The 17,847-nt window shown below is 43.8% G+C and overlaps 1 protein-coding gene across 1 annotated transcript in view; it reads right to left on the bottom strand.

The window, feature by feature from the left end:
* Window positions 1-17,847, bottom strand: part of LOC115013266 (probable E3 ubiquitin-protein ligase HECTD4) — a 34,680-nt gene that overhangs the window by 15,615 nt on the left and 1,218 nt on the right. Inside the window, 39 exon segments of the mRNA XM_029439414.1 lie at window positions 14-149; window positions 233-435; window positions 555-636; window positions 729-915; window positions 1,024-1,304; window positions 1,412-1,565; window positions 2,054-2,238; window positions 2,337-2,483; window positions 2,647-2,813; window positions 2,934-3,078; window positions 3,166-3,301; window positions 3,411-3,583; window positions 3,670-3,758; window positions 3,860-3,964; window positions 4,455-4,647; window positions 4,839-5,084; window positions 5,237-5,400; window positions 5,526-5,630; window positions 5,727-5,846; window positions 5,971-6,169; window positions 6,354-6,457; window positions 6,565-6,718; window positions 7,075-7,199; window positions 7,581-7,709; window positions 7,817-7,937; window positions 8,036-8,141; window positions 8,231-8,301; window positions 9,150-9,292; window positions 9,399-9,634; window positions 9,725-9,865; window positions 9,978-10,091; window positions 10,390-10,551; window positions 10,675-10,867; window positions 10,967-11,137; window positions 11,518-11,656; window positions 12,432-12,540; window positions 12,667-12,794; window positions 12,871-12,960; window positions 14,745-15,298. Of these exon segments, the coding sequence (XP_029295274.1) occupies window positions 14-149; window positions 233-435; window positions 555-636; window positions 729-915; window positions 1,024-1,304; window positions 1,412-1,565; window positions 2,054-2,238; window positions 2,337-2,483; window positions 2,647-2,813; window positions 2,934-3,078; window positions 3,166-3,301; window positions 3,411-3,583; window positions 3,670-3,758; window positions 3,860-3,964; window positions 4,455-4,647; window positions 4,839-5,084; window positions 5,237-5,400; window positions 5,526-5,630; window positions 5,727-5,846; window positions 5,971-6,169; window positions 6,354-6,457; window positions 6,565-6,718; window positions 7,075-7,199; window positions 7,581-7,709; window positions 7,817-7,937; window positions 8,036-8,141; window positions 8,231-8,301; window positions 9,150-9,292; window positions 9,399-9,634; window positions 9,725-9,865; window positions 9,978-10,091; window positions 10,390-10,551; window positions 10,675-10,867; window positions 10,967-11,137; window positions 11,518-11,656; window positions 12,432-12,540; window positions 12,667-12,794; window positions 12,871-12,960; window positions 14,745-15,298 (6,207 nt within the window).

Raw genomic sequence — 17,847 nt, 5'->3', positions numbered from 1 at the left:
AATACTTCATTACCTTTTCAGCAGTGCTCGTCCAGATCTGAGCGGTGTTGGACTCGGGGGCAGTGAGCAGGCTATGCAGCAGAGCAATAACCTCAGCAGCCATACTGTTGGCAACATGGCCACTGATGAAGGGCCTGACAGGGTCCGACCTGTTCAAGGCAAATTTAGAAGTCAGAAAAAGTCTGTCATATATACACACATTGAATGATGAAGAAATCATGTAATCATATACCTGGCCAGATCAGCATTCCTGTCTCTGCACACCGCAGTCTGAGCAGTTTTCTTCTTGTCCCCTGTGGTGATGCCTCCAGCGGCCTCCTGGGCTAGCGCCTCCACAGGTGGACCGACGCTCACTATCAGACCAGACTGGGCCCACTTGTTGGCCTTCCTCAGGGCAGCAGCTGCCTCTTCTGTGATCACTTCACAGCTGCCACTCTACAAAGTGTTTGAAACAGGAGGTAAGGATAGGATAGCACTTGGAATAAAGGTTTTTATATTATCAGTATATGCATTTAAATTTAGGGTAATGTGGTTTTTTTCAGTAAAAGTCTTACCTTTGTCATGTCTCTGTCCATCTTAACTACCTTTTCCATGTTTGCTCCAGTGCCGAGTCGGAAGGGACGTCCCTCTGAGCTACTGCATTTTGGAGTAGATGTATGAAAGTCAGAGACACCGAAACTAATCGTGCTAATGTGAAATAAAAACAAAGATATTAGGGGCAACCTTACCTGAGAAGTGGTTGTAGAACCTCATGAGATGACTGGTCCTCTCTCTTGTGGATAAAGATTGATAGCTTGCCATCAACCGCCTCCCCCTCCTCCCCAACATCCTCAGACTTCAGAGCTCCTTTGGAACTGGCGCGGGACAGACTAGTGTCTGGCTCAGAGGAGCTGGGGGACAGCAGGGTCTGACAGCCTGGTAAAGAAGGAATATTGTAAATGTTAAGATTTGGTGGGAGAAGGTAACTTCAGTTTAATGTAAGCGCCAACATTTATTTATTAGTCCCAGGTAAGAGAGACCAACCTGGTACTACATAGTCGGCCAGCTTGGCTAACAGCAAGGCAGCAATACGTGAGGCAGGGTCACTGGCGTCTTGTTGCTCAGCATCCAGCGTGTTAATGGAGTAACTCCACGAGGGCAGGGCCACGTTACCACAGTCCTCCACACTCATGAGAGGCAGGGCAGCTCGGCATAGCTGCAGGATGATAAGTACCAGCTTTGGAGAAGGTCTCTGGTCAAGCAGTAGAGACAAGAGCTTAGAAACACAAGCTGGCTGGCTCAGGATAGCTTTCCCTATGTGGCTCCTGGAATACAAAACAAAGCAACGTATACAAACATTGTAAAAAAAATACACACAAATACATACATGATGCAAACAAACATCTCATTCATAAATGACAGAAACCTTTACCTGGAAAGGTCATTGAGTAGACTGAGCACATCCTGCAAGGCATCATTGCCAGCTGCCTGGTTCCCACAGCACTCGGTGGCTCTGGCCAGGTGATTGGTCAGCAGGCTGGACACCTGCCGTGCCAAACCAGAGTGCACTGCATCTGTAGACCCACCTTTAAAAAGAAGGAAAACAAGGATTAATTACTTATCATTACAACAAGTGTGCAATCATTTTCTCTGACAAATGTATTGAGCTCGACAAGGCCTTGTCCTCACGCACACGTGTATTTCTTTATGTTGTTTTTCAATGCGTTTTGGACTTTCGTTCACGTGCACTCAGCGTTTTAGGGCACTGAAAACAAAGCTTTTGTAAAACTCCTTCCAGGGTGAAGATTTTCAGAAACTCCATTTTCAGTGTTGACATGTAGGGGATTCGGAGTGTTTCGGCTTGTGACGTCAGAGTGTACACAGAACCACCGCGTGTGCGCGTGTGTGTCCAAACCTGCCATGACCTCGACAGCGCTACAATTGTGTTTTTGCGTTTTCATTTTGAGGGAGATTTGTTTTAAACAGTGTTTGTGTGGAAAGCTAGAAAAACTAAATCCTCAAAAATACCCGCGTACGTGTGGACAAGGCCTAAGGACCTACACGCTTAACTTACCTTCCACCTTCTCCCACTCGATGCAGCGGTTAGCCAGCACCTGGAAAGCAGCCCAAGCCATGGTGGCCACCTTCTGCTTTTTGGTCTGCTTCTCGTTTGAGCTGCATTCCCTCTGACCACTTAAACTACACAGGCTGTCCATGAGCTGCACCAGACCACTCCGAACCAGGCACTGCTCCTCACTCCTATGACAACACAGACAACAAATGTGGGTAAGAATTGTGAGGGTTTAGTAATACAGAGACCAATAAAAAGAGAGATAATGTAAGATGAATGATCTTGCCTGGTGTAGGGGATTGTGCAAAGCAAGCCAATACTGTTGGCACAAGCAATGGGGTAGCGAGCACATAGTGACACTACAGACGTCATGGTTTCCCCAAAGGCCTCCTGCACCTGCTCTACCATTCCACCACAGGTCAGCTCCTCAATCCTGCACACAAACACATATGTAAAGAGGAACCAATCAAATATTGTTCACCATGGAAATCATATTATTGAGTAAATCAATGAAATGTCTTTGCAGGTTAGTGCGTGTGCCCGTGTGTAGAGTAGGGTGGGATTGTTACTAGTGTTTATAGCCCCCCCTTCCTTACCTTGGGCCCCCTTGCAGTACCATAGTGACAGGCCCCACCAGGTGGGTGACGCCACCGACTCTGACAGCAGCAGTGAGCAACTCCCTCATATGAACGAGGGCCTGTTTCCGCGTGCTGCCACGTCTCCATCGCGTCTGCGCAGCAGAAAGGAAACTGCTGCTTGACACCTACAGAAAATACCAATATAAAAAAATATCAAATGTCAACATTCACCTACTGATTCTCATGCAGCTATGGCAACAAACAAGTCAATAAAAGAGGGAGTGAGTGATGAGTAAAAGACTTACAGCCTGATCAGGCGTAGTTCCGATAAAGGCGAAGAGCTGTCCTAACAGCACACTGTACGTTGGCTTGTCCCGACTGTCCTCGATGGCCAGAGACTGCAGCAGGGTAAACGAGCTGCTGCGATGACTAGTAGGGTGGTGTCGCCTCCTAAAAGGTAACAAATAAAGCAATAAATTTAAGTTCCCTTAAGAAATGTTTAAAGATTAATTCAATCAAACAAAAATAGACAAATACCTTTGGGGCACATGTGTGAACTCCAAGTCCTGGTTAGCAATCATCTCCAAGTCAGAGGGTGCCGACATGCTGCGTAGAAAGACTGGCTGCTTCACCATGGGGATCACCGTCTTGGCGTCTGACACTGACTTAGAGGCTGCCACAAGAACAAAAAAGAAGAAGAAGAATTAGATGAGAATCAAACTCGCTGTCACTATGATGTCTGTGGGAAACACCACACAACTGACGACCGCTAGGATAAGTACCTGGACCTGGTGTGCCTGCAGGTGTGGTGGCTAGGCTTCTGCAATGTGGAGCGATGGTAACATGGAGCAGCAGCTCAGTACGGTTCATCAGACTCTTCACCAGTGCCTTAGTTTTGGCCAGTGAAGTGCTACTTCTGTGGTGCATGGTGTTTACCTCCTGAAAGAACTTCTCCCTGTAGGTGCAGATTCATAATGTTACTGCATGAACTGACTCATGACATCACTTCCAAGTGCTAGGATCCTTTTTTTAACTACTTGCCTCAATGCAAGGACAACGTTTTCCAGATCACTAAAATCGAGGGGGACCTCCTTCAGGGAGCAGAGTAGTTCCAGCTCCTTAATTTTGTTCTGGTATAAAAAAAAAAACAATACATTATGAATATCAAAGCAAATTGTGCTGTAATGGTATAAATCTCTAGGGGAACAGTTGTGTGTATGGAGCAGGGTACCTCAAAGAAGTGGTAGTCGTGAAAGAAAGGAGTGTTGTTCTCCAGCTTTCCCTGCTGGGCCTCCTCCACCTCATTCTGCCACTTCTGTTCCAATTCTGCAACACTCTGAAAGCAACACAGGAGATCATTAGAAACAGAGCAAGACTCCCACTTCTTATTTCTGTTCAGGTTGGTAGCTGGATTACATTTTTCTTCCGTTTAGCCTCATCTTTATTTTGATTAATAACCAATTTTAGTATTTTTATTATACCTCATATGACTAGGTTGTAGTTTAATATGCTGCCCATAATGAAAATATCTCCCATTTCTTCTCAGCAGCATCCTGAAGATTAAAGACATTATAATGTAGTACAAATATGCCTAGTATATCCGCTTCCTCGCCGTTAATAAATATAGCTTCCCAACAAGACCACGCAAAAGCAATTCTCTATTAATCCTGTTCCCTGTAGACAACAGGAAGTACTTAATTAAACCATCTAATGTAGAACGTTCTTAAGCAGCCTCATTAAAAACAGAAAATGACAAACATGCATAATGTGCATCTTCCACTAATAGCAAGTAACTCAAAGCATATTAGTTTTTAACAGAAGCTCACCTGCAGCTGACGCTCCATAGCATTGATCTTCTTGAAGGTCTCGGCCATGATCTTACAGACCAGGTCGTACTCCTCTGCATGATCCTCACGGTACTGGTAGTTGACAAGTGACTGAAGGGCATCCACCAGGCTAAGGTGTTTTATGACACAGGATACGATAACCTCCTCCATAACATCTGGCCTGATCACCTCCCTTATGAGAAAAAGGGTCGAGTAGAAAAGGTTATGCTTTTGATAAGAAAACATCGCTATAAGTTTAAAGAAATATAACCTCATAACCCACAACAAGCTTCTTTGGTTGTCTGTAAAAACGGCATTTTGTTGTTTTGTTTCTGTGTAGAATGATGTCACATGCTCGATACTGCGACAGCATGACCCTCTTACTTGATGCTAGGACGGAATTGTGGTCGAGCCCTTCCAGACACCTCTCGCAGCCTACCCATGATGCCTGGAGGGAGGCGGATACGAGGCAAGTCAAAGTAGGTCCCTGGCATGAGGCCCGGGGGTGGGATGAGCACATCGGAGGGGTAGGTGAACTCCCGGTCCTCCTCAATAGTGAGTGGCAGAGGTGAAGGGCTGGGCGTGAGGGCAGGTGAGATTGCACCATTTGCTTCCACTTGCCACTGACACCTAAAGAAAAAACAAAGTCTGTCATCAGTGTTTGCTGTGTTCAACTACATAGCACTGAAGATCGTGTCAATTCTTAAATTGTACTATATTTTAAAATCACACAGAAATCACTGGGGAGTCATTTATTTGGTATTTTCGTTTAGCTGTGTCACCTTTGCAGCAGCTTTGAGCAGAGTAAGTCGTGGCAGGCGTCCTCCTCTCTTGTCACCTCTGGCCCATTATACAGGATGCGGAGCATTGAGCAAGCCAGCACTGACAGACCCAGGGCAAGGTCTGCCAGGAAGGGGAGGCCTCCAGATACATCCTCAGACGACTCCTAAAAAAGGTAAAAGCAAATGACATCTTCAAAATTAGCAGTTGTTCTTCATGTTCCACACTGACTGCCAGTGTGATTACACAACAGCAACTGCAGATGTTTGGGAGAGTGCCGCCACGTTTTACCTGAGCTCTGACCGTGCAGGAGAACCCCCACATGGCTTTATCGGGGGTGTTGTGTTCACGTCCGCTCCTCATCTCAAAGGAAAACGTCACAGTGTCTCCTTCAACCTGAAGGGAGACAGAGAACAAAATGTAGCTCCTCCAGACTGTATGTGCACACTAAGTGTTCACCGTGTATGTTTGTGCAAATACAGGTTATTTTACCTTGACGAGGTCTTTGGGCCATCCTGTCCCCAAGACACTGCGACTGCCATATCCCTGAGTGTTCCCTCCATACTCTGTTACTTTACGACTGTTGGTGTTGGGACCAGCATAGATAACCAACTAAAACACCAGAGAATACATTTAGTGTAAAATCTCCCCAGCTGTGCTACACCACATGTATGTTAGAGATACAAACGTATGAAGGCCATTGTGCCTACAGTCAGCGTATAGCGAGCGTCGGTACCTTGTCATAGTCATACTGTGATGAGCAGCGAGAATCAAAGCGAAGGTACAGGCAGCGGGCTCCTGGGATGTGTACCGTCTCCTTGAACTTGTAATTGTCCCTCACAGGGTGCACGGTCTCTACCGTCTTCCCAGCAGCCCATGGGGCAGGGATCTTCAGCCCAGTCAGGAAACCGGGCTCCTCACGTTCATCAAGAATTCTAATATCACGGATTGAAACAAATGAACAGCTAATAACAGCTGGCACCTCACCACATGCCCTTTATAATCAAGTTGAAATGAGATTTTTTTTCATTAAAATGCTAAATTATGCAGCAAAGTGATATATAGTATATAATCAGATGGATTCATTGCATATTTGTAGTTAACATTCAGAAAACGTACTTGTCATCAGCAGCACATGCCTTCGCCCCCGGCCCTAGACAGCCACCCAAAGGTGGAGGCTCTTCAGTGAAAAGTGGGGACTGAGTCTTAAGCAGCAGGGCAGTCTGAAAAACAATGGAAATAAATACTTTATTGATGACTGCTTTTTCTACTCAGGGAAAAACATTTAATTCACAGCATGAATTGCTTTTTGGACCGGCAAGACTCCAACCTGGCTGGTGTAGAGGACCAGCTGCACCAACTGAGGCATGAGGGCGTCAGCGAGAGTGAGGGTCTGCAGGTTGGGGTGCATCAGAGAGGTGAGCAACACCGGCAGCAGGTGCCCAAGCATGGTGGCCTTGGTTACCTGTTCCAGTCCTTTCAACCTGAACAAGAAGAAGAGAGAAGGCAACAATGTAATGTTAAGATGATGGATCAAAGCCACAGTGATTTTTAAACTCTGCGTCCATAAATGATTTCTCACGCACTTCTCACATCACCAAGGTTTAGCGAAATCTTATTTCACGGTGAAATAGTGCATTAGAGCCAACTAAGAGAACATCGTGTCTGGTTTTCTGTTTGTCAGTTGCATTATGGTTTTATGGTAATTACAGTTGACACTACAGATTCACTTCAAAAGTCTGCTAATGCAATATAATAAAATACAATCCTTTAAAAAAAAAAAAGGTATCCAGCAGCAACCTTTAAAAGTACTTAAAAAAAGAAGCAGTTAAAAGTTCACCTGGTTTCTCTGTCAGCGATGTCACTGTTAATGAGAGCTGTGGTCACCTGCTGCAGAGTCTCCAGCACTTCATCACATCCCACCAGGATCTTGGTTGCCAGGGATAGGATGCTGCTTTGTAGCTCCTGAGGACCACACACACGTACAAATATACCCAAACTAACGTAACACTGCTTTCAAGATTTGCGATGATCATCTCTTACATGCAATATGGAAGTTATAAAAACTACTCTTCTAAAATAAAACTCCATATATTAGCACAATCTGAGCTGTTTGTTTACATTAGACTGTCCTTTAATCAGGAAGCAGGGTTAGTGATGAGAAGAAGAAACAACACGTCCTTAGTTAATATAGTAGAGTTAACTGACACCATTAAAACAGCAATGAGCACAAATGACACTGCAGTGCCGTTAAAAGAACATTTATCTCCCGTTGGTCTCTTATTGACAGACACACTAACGGACTCCACATGCACAGAGGTAGGGGTATTTAAAGGGGGTGTTTACCTGTACCTTCATTGTTTCCCCTTGTATGGAGCTGTCACTGTCGTCGTTATCATCCGGACGGATAAGAATGGTGTTACTGAGGAGGTGGTTCTGAACAGCCATGAGGTAGCGCAGACTAGGTGAGACCACCTACAGAGAGGGAAAACAATCTCAAGTTTACACCAGTGCGATCTCACAAAACATGGGATCTTAATCAACACAGATGGCATTTCGTTCTGCTGAACTGATGGTCATACTGGCACAGTGGAGAGCAGCTTCTGGAAGTCGTCTCGGGCGACAGTCTGACATTTGGTAATGACGAGGCAGGATTCCCGGACTACAGTCTTGAGGATACAATGCAGCAGCTCATCATTCAATCTGTAAAAGAGAGAGACGTTTCTATCACTTTTAACAAGTATATCATAAGACATGATATTGTTCCGTGCTGGAAATGACATTGCAGAATAGCAACTGACCTGTAGTGGTCATCCTCTTCACTCCCAAATCTATTCTTCTGCAGTTGGTCTGCCAAGTTGGTCAGGATGACGTCACGGAGTTGAGACAGGCCACTATTCCTTTCACCTGAGTGTCGCACGCAAAGACAAGAATATTAGTATTGACCACAGCTAAGGTGCCAGTTATATTCAAAGTGTCCTGAATGTCATCGTCACCTTCAGTTAAAACCAGTTTCAGCAGTTTGTTGAGTTCAGCCTCACCGTGATACAAAGTATTCAGGCCTGAGCTGCAGAGACAGAGAGGAGGTAAACAAAGGAGGCTCATTTAAATATCATCATAATAACTGATTATACAGCAGAAATGTCCAGCTGTTCATAATGCTGATGACAGGGCCCTTGTTGGTCATCTCCTGAAAGACAATACCAAACATGAGGCATATTTTAGCCCGATCAATGTACTTCAGGACTGGAGTCAGGCAAGTTAACTGGAAATGATTGTGGCCAAAACAAACAAGTGGAACCAGTAACATCCTGCCCGTCATTCTCAATTATCAGCCTGTATGAGAAGTAGTACTTTGGCCCAATCATTGATCAGACCCTAACTTTTATAAGAACTCTGAGAGCTTTAAGCGAGCTACTCCAGCGTTCGTTTTTAAAAATCAGGAAGCTGAGGAGCTTTCGTGTCAGCCAACACAAACTTGAAGTGGCATACAGAAGCCTGGTTAAAAGCATTTTTCTTCATGACATTCATTTCATATAAAAATACAGCATAGTACAGCAACTGGAGTGCAAGGAGCAAAAACATATTCTCCAAGATTGTTAAAAGGTCGGCCGGAACATACTGTATATAAGAGGTCTTTAATTCCCTATGCAATACAGGCATTGGACACAGAATGACTGCAAACACTTTGCAATATTGTATATTATACACTGTATAATTGTATGTTTTTGATGGTGTGTTGTGTTATTTGTATTGTATGTACCTCTGCTGTACTTGAGAAAAGCCAAAGACAATTTTCCACTGAGAAGGACAAGTCAATCTAATATAATATAATGCAAAACACAATTTTAAAAACTTGTTTTATATACTTATATATATTAGTATACTGGACTTGATGTGGAATGTCTGACTTACCTGATGGCCAGGCACACCTCTCGTTGAATCTCTGTTCCAATCTGATCCACTGGCGCCATGAGCAGCTGCCACAGGAGTAGGCCTGAACGACGCACACTCTCCCTATTCTGCTCCGACTGAGGATTGAAAAACCTAAACACGACCTGCACAGGCAAAACAACACAACACACAAAACAACACAACTCAAAAACACAGAAAATGAGTCATTTTCTGCAAAACTGTCCCCAGCTGCAACTCTACTCTACTGACCTGGAACACCACCAAGATGCAGCGGATGATACAGGTATCTCCATTCACCATGGCCTTCTCCATAATGTCACAGATGCTGCTGAAGTGACGGGCCTCGATGGGATGTTGTTTACCCAGTAGGGCCCCCAGGGGCAGGCTGTTGCTGCTGGCTGCCAGCAGGTTGAGCTGATGGATACACATAGCACCTACATGATGAAGTAGCTGGTTGATCACCTCGCCAGTGGCCACCGTTTCCTCTGTGAAAAGACACATTTTGTAGATGTTTAAATCCCTTACTTGACCCGATACAAAGAGCATCTGATGGTTTCGGTGCATTATTGTTCTACCTTTGGGTTCTTTGATGACATGGCTGACACCGAGCCTATGACACACATGATGAAAGGCTTGGTTCCCAGGATTGCACCACTGATCTATGTAATCACTGGAGCAGGTCCAGATCAAGTTGTTCAGTGCATCATAACATGCTCCTATGAAGCCAAAGATCACACAATGATATAGTTACTTAAATTGGCAGTGAAGTGTGACTATCCTCTGTGAGTTCAACACATAAGAGTAGAATTTGAGAAACGTTGCGCTCACCTAGCCCCGCCACTTGGGCGCCCCTGCCGAGGGAACTGCCAGGAGCATCGATGAGGTCTGCGCGGCTGCTGAACTGGCCGTCAGCCAGGTTAAAAACCAGGCTGGAGGCCAATACTGACCAGAAATAAAGTGAACTTTTGTTAATAAACTCATTACTGATGATGTCGGTTTTTTTTCTCCAAAAACTTTTTGATTACTTAAAATCACACAAAATGCAATTTGTTGACTAAATGTCTATATTAAAACATTGTGTGTGTTCAAATGTAATATAACTATCATGAATCCTTACTTGGGACTTAACATGTTCGTCTTTGTAATGCATCTTTACATTTATTCACATTATCTCTGCATAACTCTCAGAGGTTATGACACAAAACATCGATGATTTACAAATGTCTGTATGTGCTCTTACTTTTGAGAGAGGACAGGCTGCTGGTACCTCCAAATAGGGAGCGTGTGGCAGAGCTCCCAGATACACCAGGAGGTGAGACCAGCATCACCAGGTAGGTTCCACACACATACATAGGGGTCTTTCTCAGGGTCTTTAGAGGGAGTCCACAGCTAGTGTTGACAGCTATAAAAGAGTTACATAGAAAAGTGTCACTAGAAAAATATTTAATAACCATGAGATCCAACATGAATTTCACTTAAAGCATACATGATAATTGGATGACTATAAGTTCTGCTGATGAATTACCAGACTGCTCCTCTTTGACAGTGTTGGTGATTGCAGAGCCTGTGAGAGCAGCCAATGTGGCAGAATGGGAGGCCCGGAAGCGTGACATTCGACTCAAGAGAAGCTCATTCAAGCACTTTGAAGACTCGCCTTCCTTGCGAGTTAGAATAACCCTCTCCTGCAAGATGTCTGCAACACACAACCCTGTCTGTGTCTGCGCCGTGGACAGGGGGGGGGAGAGAAAACATCAAATATGGAACACAGACAGACACAAAGTAAGAGTAATGTACATTGCAGGGCTTGTAGTACTCACAGACAGGTGGAAGACATCCATGAAGACAGAGTGGCCTTTCTGTGTCTTCTCATTAAGACTGGCTGGGGACCAAACCCAGTACAGGTAGGTTCCATCTGAGCAGAGGTGCAGCGTGGTCATGCTGCTGCCCACAGGGAAGTGGTGGGCTGGCATGGGCACAATCTGGCACACCTGAAAATTGCAACATTGACAACAAGTTAACATTAGTCTTGGTTATGGCTATGCTCGTCATTTCACACAAGAGCTGGTTGTTTTGTTTTTTAAACGGCGTAAACGTAGCGGTTATATAACACCCTGTCCTCTTACAAAGTTATACATGATTATCTTCATCTCTTATATTTGCATTGTGGCTTTATTGCATCCTGAATAGAGAGAAGTGCTGCCTCATTGTGAGCCTTCATGCCTTGTTTGTATGTTCAAATCATTTTAAAAATGCATTAAAATGATAAATAAGCATTCATGTGAGACAACTGTTGAAAATAACATGCATCAAATCAAATGTACCGATTGATTCAGAATCAAAAGACTTGTGGGTTGAGAGTATACAGTACCTGGAGGGTGAATGGGTCAATGACCTGGCACAGCTGATGAGGCTTGGCATCAAACGAGGAGGGACGGTGGAGGAGGCGACCGCTGCAGAACACCACCCAGCCAGGCTCCAACTCTTCATTTCGACAGTACACAAAACCCCTGCACAAACACAAACACAAACACAGAGCATCTATTTACATGATCTAAAGACTTAAAGATGGACCCTTGACACTTTGGATTCGATGCAAAATTTTGTAAAATAAGTTGAATAGCAACGAAGAATCACATCATATGTATACGTTATGTACAAAATGATTGTCTAAACATTCTCTGCCGACAATTCTATCAACAGAATTAAGCATGTTGTGAACCCTATTCAACTCTGACGATGACAATTATATTCAGTATGTCCTCCAAGAAAAACGTTGATGCTAGTTCAAAGCTGTTGTGGGTCTACAAATGTAGTTGTTTGGCATTGTTAAGACTTGTTCTAATTGCTATAGGTTATTGCTGTAGTATGGTCCCCGCTGAGTCTCATGTTTGTTTACTACTTGTACTATACAACTAACTAACTCACGGGCCTAAATGGATCATTTATCTTTTCTGCAAGTAACTCTGGGACCTATGAACTCTGTAGAAGGAAGCTGCCCTCTGCTTACAAATTGGAAAATGTTCTACCACAGCGTGGAATTAAGAGGCAGAGCGCACAACGTCCTTTTGCCCCTTTTAAAAATCAACCAATCAATCAAAGACAGTTGGGGAGGATGGGACTGTGTACTGCAGACATTGGTTTAAAAATGTCCAGGAAATAACACTGTGCCATGGGATGGGTAAGTGATAAGGGATATTTTTAGTGTTTCACCCTCTCCCTCTGTCTTTCTCCTTGCTCACGCAGCAGATAAAGAAAGGCAGGCGAGAAGGGGATTCACATTACCTCAGTGTCCCATGTAAACCAGAGCCAAGCTTGCTGAGTCCCCTCCCAGAGGAGTTAGTGGTATACAGATAGAGACCGTCTGTGGCAAGACAGCGCCCTAGGTCGGTGTCTGCAAGACACAAGCACAAAAATAATTCAAAATAAGGGCAATAACAGACAGATGATAGATAATAGTACTGAAAAGTAGGGGACGCTATCGACATGGGAGTGGATGAGGTGGTAGAAGGGTTTTTACCTTTACTCTCTGCTCCTCCAGCAGAATTATCCGGTGTGGGCAGCATGTCCTCAAAACCCCAGGACACACTGTGTTTGCCCCCCAGGAGGCAGGATGGAGAGCCTGGGCCTCCTTCCAGGAGCAAAAGCCTGAAGCAGAAGAGTGGTTACACACTGGGAAAGTTACTAATAATTATCTTTCACATGAAACAAAGAGTGCCCTCACCTGTAGAGGACATCTGACACAGGGAGCTGGCCCAGATCGGTTTGTTTCTGCAGCAGGTGAACTGTATGGATGAAGGTCTTCAGAGATCCCCTGGAGAAGAAGTTGATTAGTCGTGAGACCTCGTGAAAGCTCATTGTTAAGCATTACTGTAACTGTAAGTGGAATAATACTCTGCTTGAATTATGGAAAGGAGCCGCTGTAATGTTTGGGAATTTAAGGCTATGTTTTTTGACATTGTGTTTTCTATTAGAAATGCAGCAGAGAGATTATATTACACTGCGACTCTCAGCAGGATGTAATGAGCAACCTACTGTGTACTGTGTGCACTATTTGTGTAGAGTTCATTTGCTGCTTTGCCTCTTCCAAAATTGAACACATTCAAGTAATTCTGTATTCAGGGAGAAGATATAAGCAAGCAGAGGTCTACTGAAGTGCTATTCTGGCATTCTCTGATGCAGAAGAAGAGAGGTTTGCTCCTGCCGTTTTGAAAAACGTCTCCAACAGGGCATGAAAAGAAAATGGAGGGACAGAAAGCGACAAGATGATATTGATTACAATTTCTATGGTGATGACATCATTGACATCACATGCCACCAAATGTGTGTGGCAGCAAGGGAGATAACTAAAAAGTGGATTTTGATTTGTGCATCACCAACACATCACGGTGTTCCTGGGAGACTGGGATAATCCAGGAAAATCCTGCCATGTGCTGTACAGACAGGCGACAGACACAGATGAGTCATGAGTGCGCTGCTCCGCCTCAATATGTAAACATCTTATCAACAACCGATGTCAAAGGACATGGCTGTGCAGTCTCTTTGCTTACTTAGCTCTCTCACATTGTGAATTTACTAACCGACCCCATGAGGGGGGAGTAAAGCTGATAGCTCTTTAATTAGCTCCCACTGTTGGTGAAAAGGCACCAGGGCTGGATGGTTCTCCACAACAAAGAGCTCTCAGCCTCAACACAGGCTGAACAAAGAGCGGAGAGTTCTGGATTTGACAAGTCAAGATCAGTTGTCACCAGCAGAAGCTAGAGTTCAGGCACAAATGCAAAAAGAAACAAGCGCATTCTGCTCTTCTGTGGGCTAGGTGACAAACCAGTTATATTAGATTAGATAAGTTATTTTGTTATCGTTGTTTTTTTTGCCAGTGAGCAAAGAACAAGAAAAATATTGGTTATAAAAAGAATCAGCGCCACCCCTTACTGTGTGGCCCTGTCTCTCCCAAGGGCCCTCTGCTGCTGCCCCATTAATTTCACAAACTGTAGAATAAAGGCTGAAGCTACAGCCGCAGGCAATACAGTCACTTTCATCTGTACAAGTATCACTTTCAAACAGAGCAGAGGTCAGACTACAGGAAGCTTCGTTTGAGGTCACAACATCAGAGCACTGCATTGCCACTGAGCTGATAAGAGAGCAGGAAAGTCTGTTTATGCCCATTAATTTAAGGATGTATACAAATATCAAATCAGCAAAATGTTTCACTAATCGTCTGTTGAATGGTGCAAACATCGAAACGCGACTGCTTCAGTGGGTGTTGTGTGGTTTTGAGCATTGAATCAGGCATGATCATTCATGTAACATGTACACTAAAGAGAGAGGAGAGAAACTAATCAGTTGATCAGTGATTTACTTATTTAACGAAGTAAGTAAGTAACGAAGCAGGGTTTTCATTAAGACACTTTCTTAATCACATTTGATTTTACTGCTTTAATTTCTCAATGACTTCTTGTTGCTTACTGGCTTACTTACTTACTTGACTACTCTAATAACCCTTGACTGATTATTGTTTGTTTAATACACTGCAGAGCCCTCAGAGAGATCCTAAGAACTATGAAGGTGGGACAGCGAGGAGAGAATGTATGGCCTCACCTGGCACAGGCAAGTGCCACGAGCGCAGCAGCAGCGTTTTCCCTCTGTCTGTGTGTGTGGAGGATCTGCGTCTGAGCCTGTCCCTGTGGTTGGCCTGACTCCTGGGCACCATCTTCCAGCCAGGAGCAGAGCAGCCCCTCCAGCCCATTGAGGCAGTCAGCGGGCTCTTTGCTGAGGCTGAGCGGCTGGCAGTCCCGGAGGCAGGATAGCAGTACCTCTGCTGTGACGCCGCAGAGCGCAGGGTCACTGCGAGTCTGGGACTGCAAAAGGGGAAAGACCAGCAGCAGACCGACACGGGAGGTGAAAGGTGCCTGCTCGGGTTGCTGGAGCAGACCTTGTCTTTTGAGCAAGGCCAAGGTCTCCTCATCGGCCCCTCCGGTCCCCTCTCGCTCCTGCTGCTCCTCCAGGGCCAGCTGCCGCTGCGCCCCCCACAAGCCACGCAGAGCATTGAGACGGTACTCCAGCAGGCGTGCGTATGCATTGCTCTGATTTCCACAGACAGCACGCAGTCGCTCAGCAAGCTCCACCGGGTTCTTCGTCTCAAATGTTAGAATCTGGAGGACAGGGAAATATAGCGAAGAAGAAAAGGAAACATTTACATCAACAGCAGTCAAACGTGTGACCATTTGCAGTTTCCACAATGCGTTTCCTCAGAGGAAATTCCAACTTAGAGGGAATATTGTCACAGAAATAGGAATTCAAATATAAAAAGAAGCTCACAGCAGTGGATAATTCAAATTTAACTGACATGGAGTTAAATTTAGGGTAGTGAAAACGTTCTACTTTAACTGATTCAGGTCGACTAGGCAGAACATTCGGCTTTATCAACACTCAATAAGCCTACACAGCGAGAAAATTAAGATCTTTTTAAATGATGTCAGGCTGGTCTACAGTCAGTAGAGTCAAAAACAATCAGTTTGTCTACAAGATACATGCTACTACATTGTAGGCTAATATGCAGCCAACACTTCAGTTTGAAACTAAGCTAATTATTTCTAACATAGCTATATTGTAGCGGTAGAATTCACAGCATTTCCACAATAACACTCTGAATCACTTCCACAGGATAAACCCTTGTGTCTACAGTTCCTTAGCCTAGGAAGTAATGGTCAGAGATAGCAAAGCCCATTCGGGATAGCCTATCACAAGTGAAACAATGTGCTTCATGTGCACTTAGGCAGCATTTCAGATATTGATTACATTCTGTAGCCCTCGAATCATGAACTAGAAAAAAAAAAATCCATTATACCATTTAGCAGGCCCAATTTATATTGATTAAATTTCAGAAATGCTACTAATGTTACAGTAACACTCCTTAACTGGATGCTGGGCCTTCTCCACCTTGCTTTGCAAAACAATGCTGCATGCTGATAAAAATAGTCAGCATCACAACACCTACGGCACGGAGAAGGAAATGTAGAGAATCAGAAACATGTACCTGGAATAACAGGATAAATATGTTTTGGTATGAGCTACTAACAACCATACACACATATAGCTTGTGGTACCTTGTTGTAGGTCACCACAGTTGGCACTATTACAATACTGCAAAGATTAGACCAATGTAAAAGTACAAAACAGCCCTAAATTCATGTACATATATGTGTATATCATGTACAGCTGTCAGTTATCGTGCCTTCAGTACATCCACATTGTTTCTTCTTGTCCTACAGCAGCTTAAACAAAAAGCAGAGGTTCGGAAGCACTGCATGTCTGTTGTTGAGCTTAACAAAAAGACTAATAAAAAAAGAGTGAGGGGTTCAAACCTGCCATTCACATTCATTAATTAATTAACCAGTAGTTTGTCATCTGTTGGAGCTGCTGATTGAGCATATGTACTTCTATCAGAACAGCATGTGGTTGATGGGTGAATAGTAAAGTAGCCATCTGCAGCTGTTGTGTTTCTAACACTAGTTTTACTACTGCTAATAGAATAGACGTTGCTTATTATGCTACAAATACTACTAGTATTAAATATGATGTGGCATTGAATTGGAGGAAGGCAAATAACAAACATTTTTGGCACCAGTTAGAAAAACTTGGTCAATAGGGTAGGACAAAAGAGGTTACTTAGTGATACAACCAGCTGAATGTGTACAGCTGCATGCTCCACACTGTAAAAATAAAATCAAGCAGGCAGTGTCTGTGGATGAGCACAACAAGCCTTGCACCTATCTCAGCTTACTCCCTGTGTAAAAACATTTCCCACTATAAACTGTGGAAGTGTGCCAACATGCCACTGAATTATTTTATGAAAATGGGTTAAAATATTAATGCTATGACACGTGCAGCAATGGCAATAGTAGCAAAAGTTAGATAACGGCACTACCCATATTATAGCCAACATAAAGTATCATTGATTTAAGTGGTTAACCATCACTGTCAGCCACATCATTATCTACCACCGACCAGGCATTAGACCCCAGCTCGTGGACATGTGACATGATGACTGCGGCAAATGTACTCCACAGACTGGTGGATACTACTAGATCAAGCTTTATTACATGGTAGCGCACGGGGATATCGAGGATGTAACATTGTTAGCTCGAAGTTTCCATCAGCATCACTGTAAAGTTTCTGCAATCTAACAACAGACATGTCCGGTTCCTAGGTGTTGCCTTCAAAATAAAAGCCTACATTCCAGATAAAAGCGCTCAATGTTAGGGAGCATTAAACACAGCCTGGCACAAGGCACAACACTTTAAGTTAGGGGCTATTTTATAAATGCTACACAAGAACAAATGTTGAAAAAATATTGAAGTATACAAAAACCAATACAGGCCACACATAGCATGTATCCAATGTTTTTTCTAGCATCTGATCTGATGTAACATCGCTTCTTTGTGTTTAGAGAACAAGAATACATGACATGAGTCATGAGTTATTTGTTATGATCACTATAGAGTATGCTACAATTGACAGTGATCATAAAATACTTGATTATGTAGCTGTAATTCCACTACTGAAATACTATGAGCTATGTCATCTTCAATTATCAAACATGTGGGGTATGTTTTACGTACTATAAGCCTACAGTACATGTTGTGCACTGGTCTCCAACATAAACTGTACAAAATAGATATCCACACTACCATTTGTAGAT

This window comes from Cottoperca gobio, chromosome 9 (genome assembly GCF_900634415.1).
Source record: "Cottoperca gobio chromosome 9, fCotGob3.1, whole genome shotgun sequence".
Classification (NCBI taxonomy): Eukaryota; Metazoa; Chordata; class Actinopteri; order Perciformes; family Bovichtidae; genus Cottoperca; species Cottoperca gobio.
This window is presented reverse-complemented; position numbering and strand designations above follow the sequence as displayed.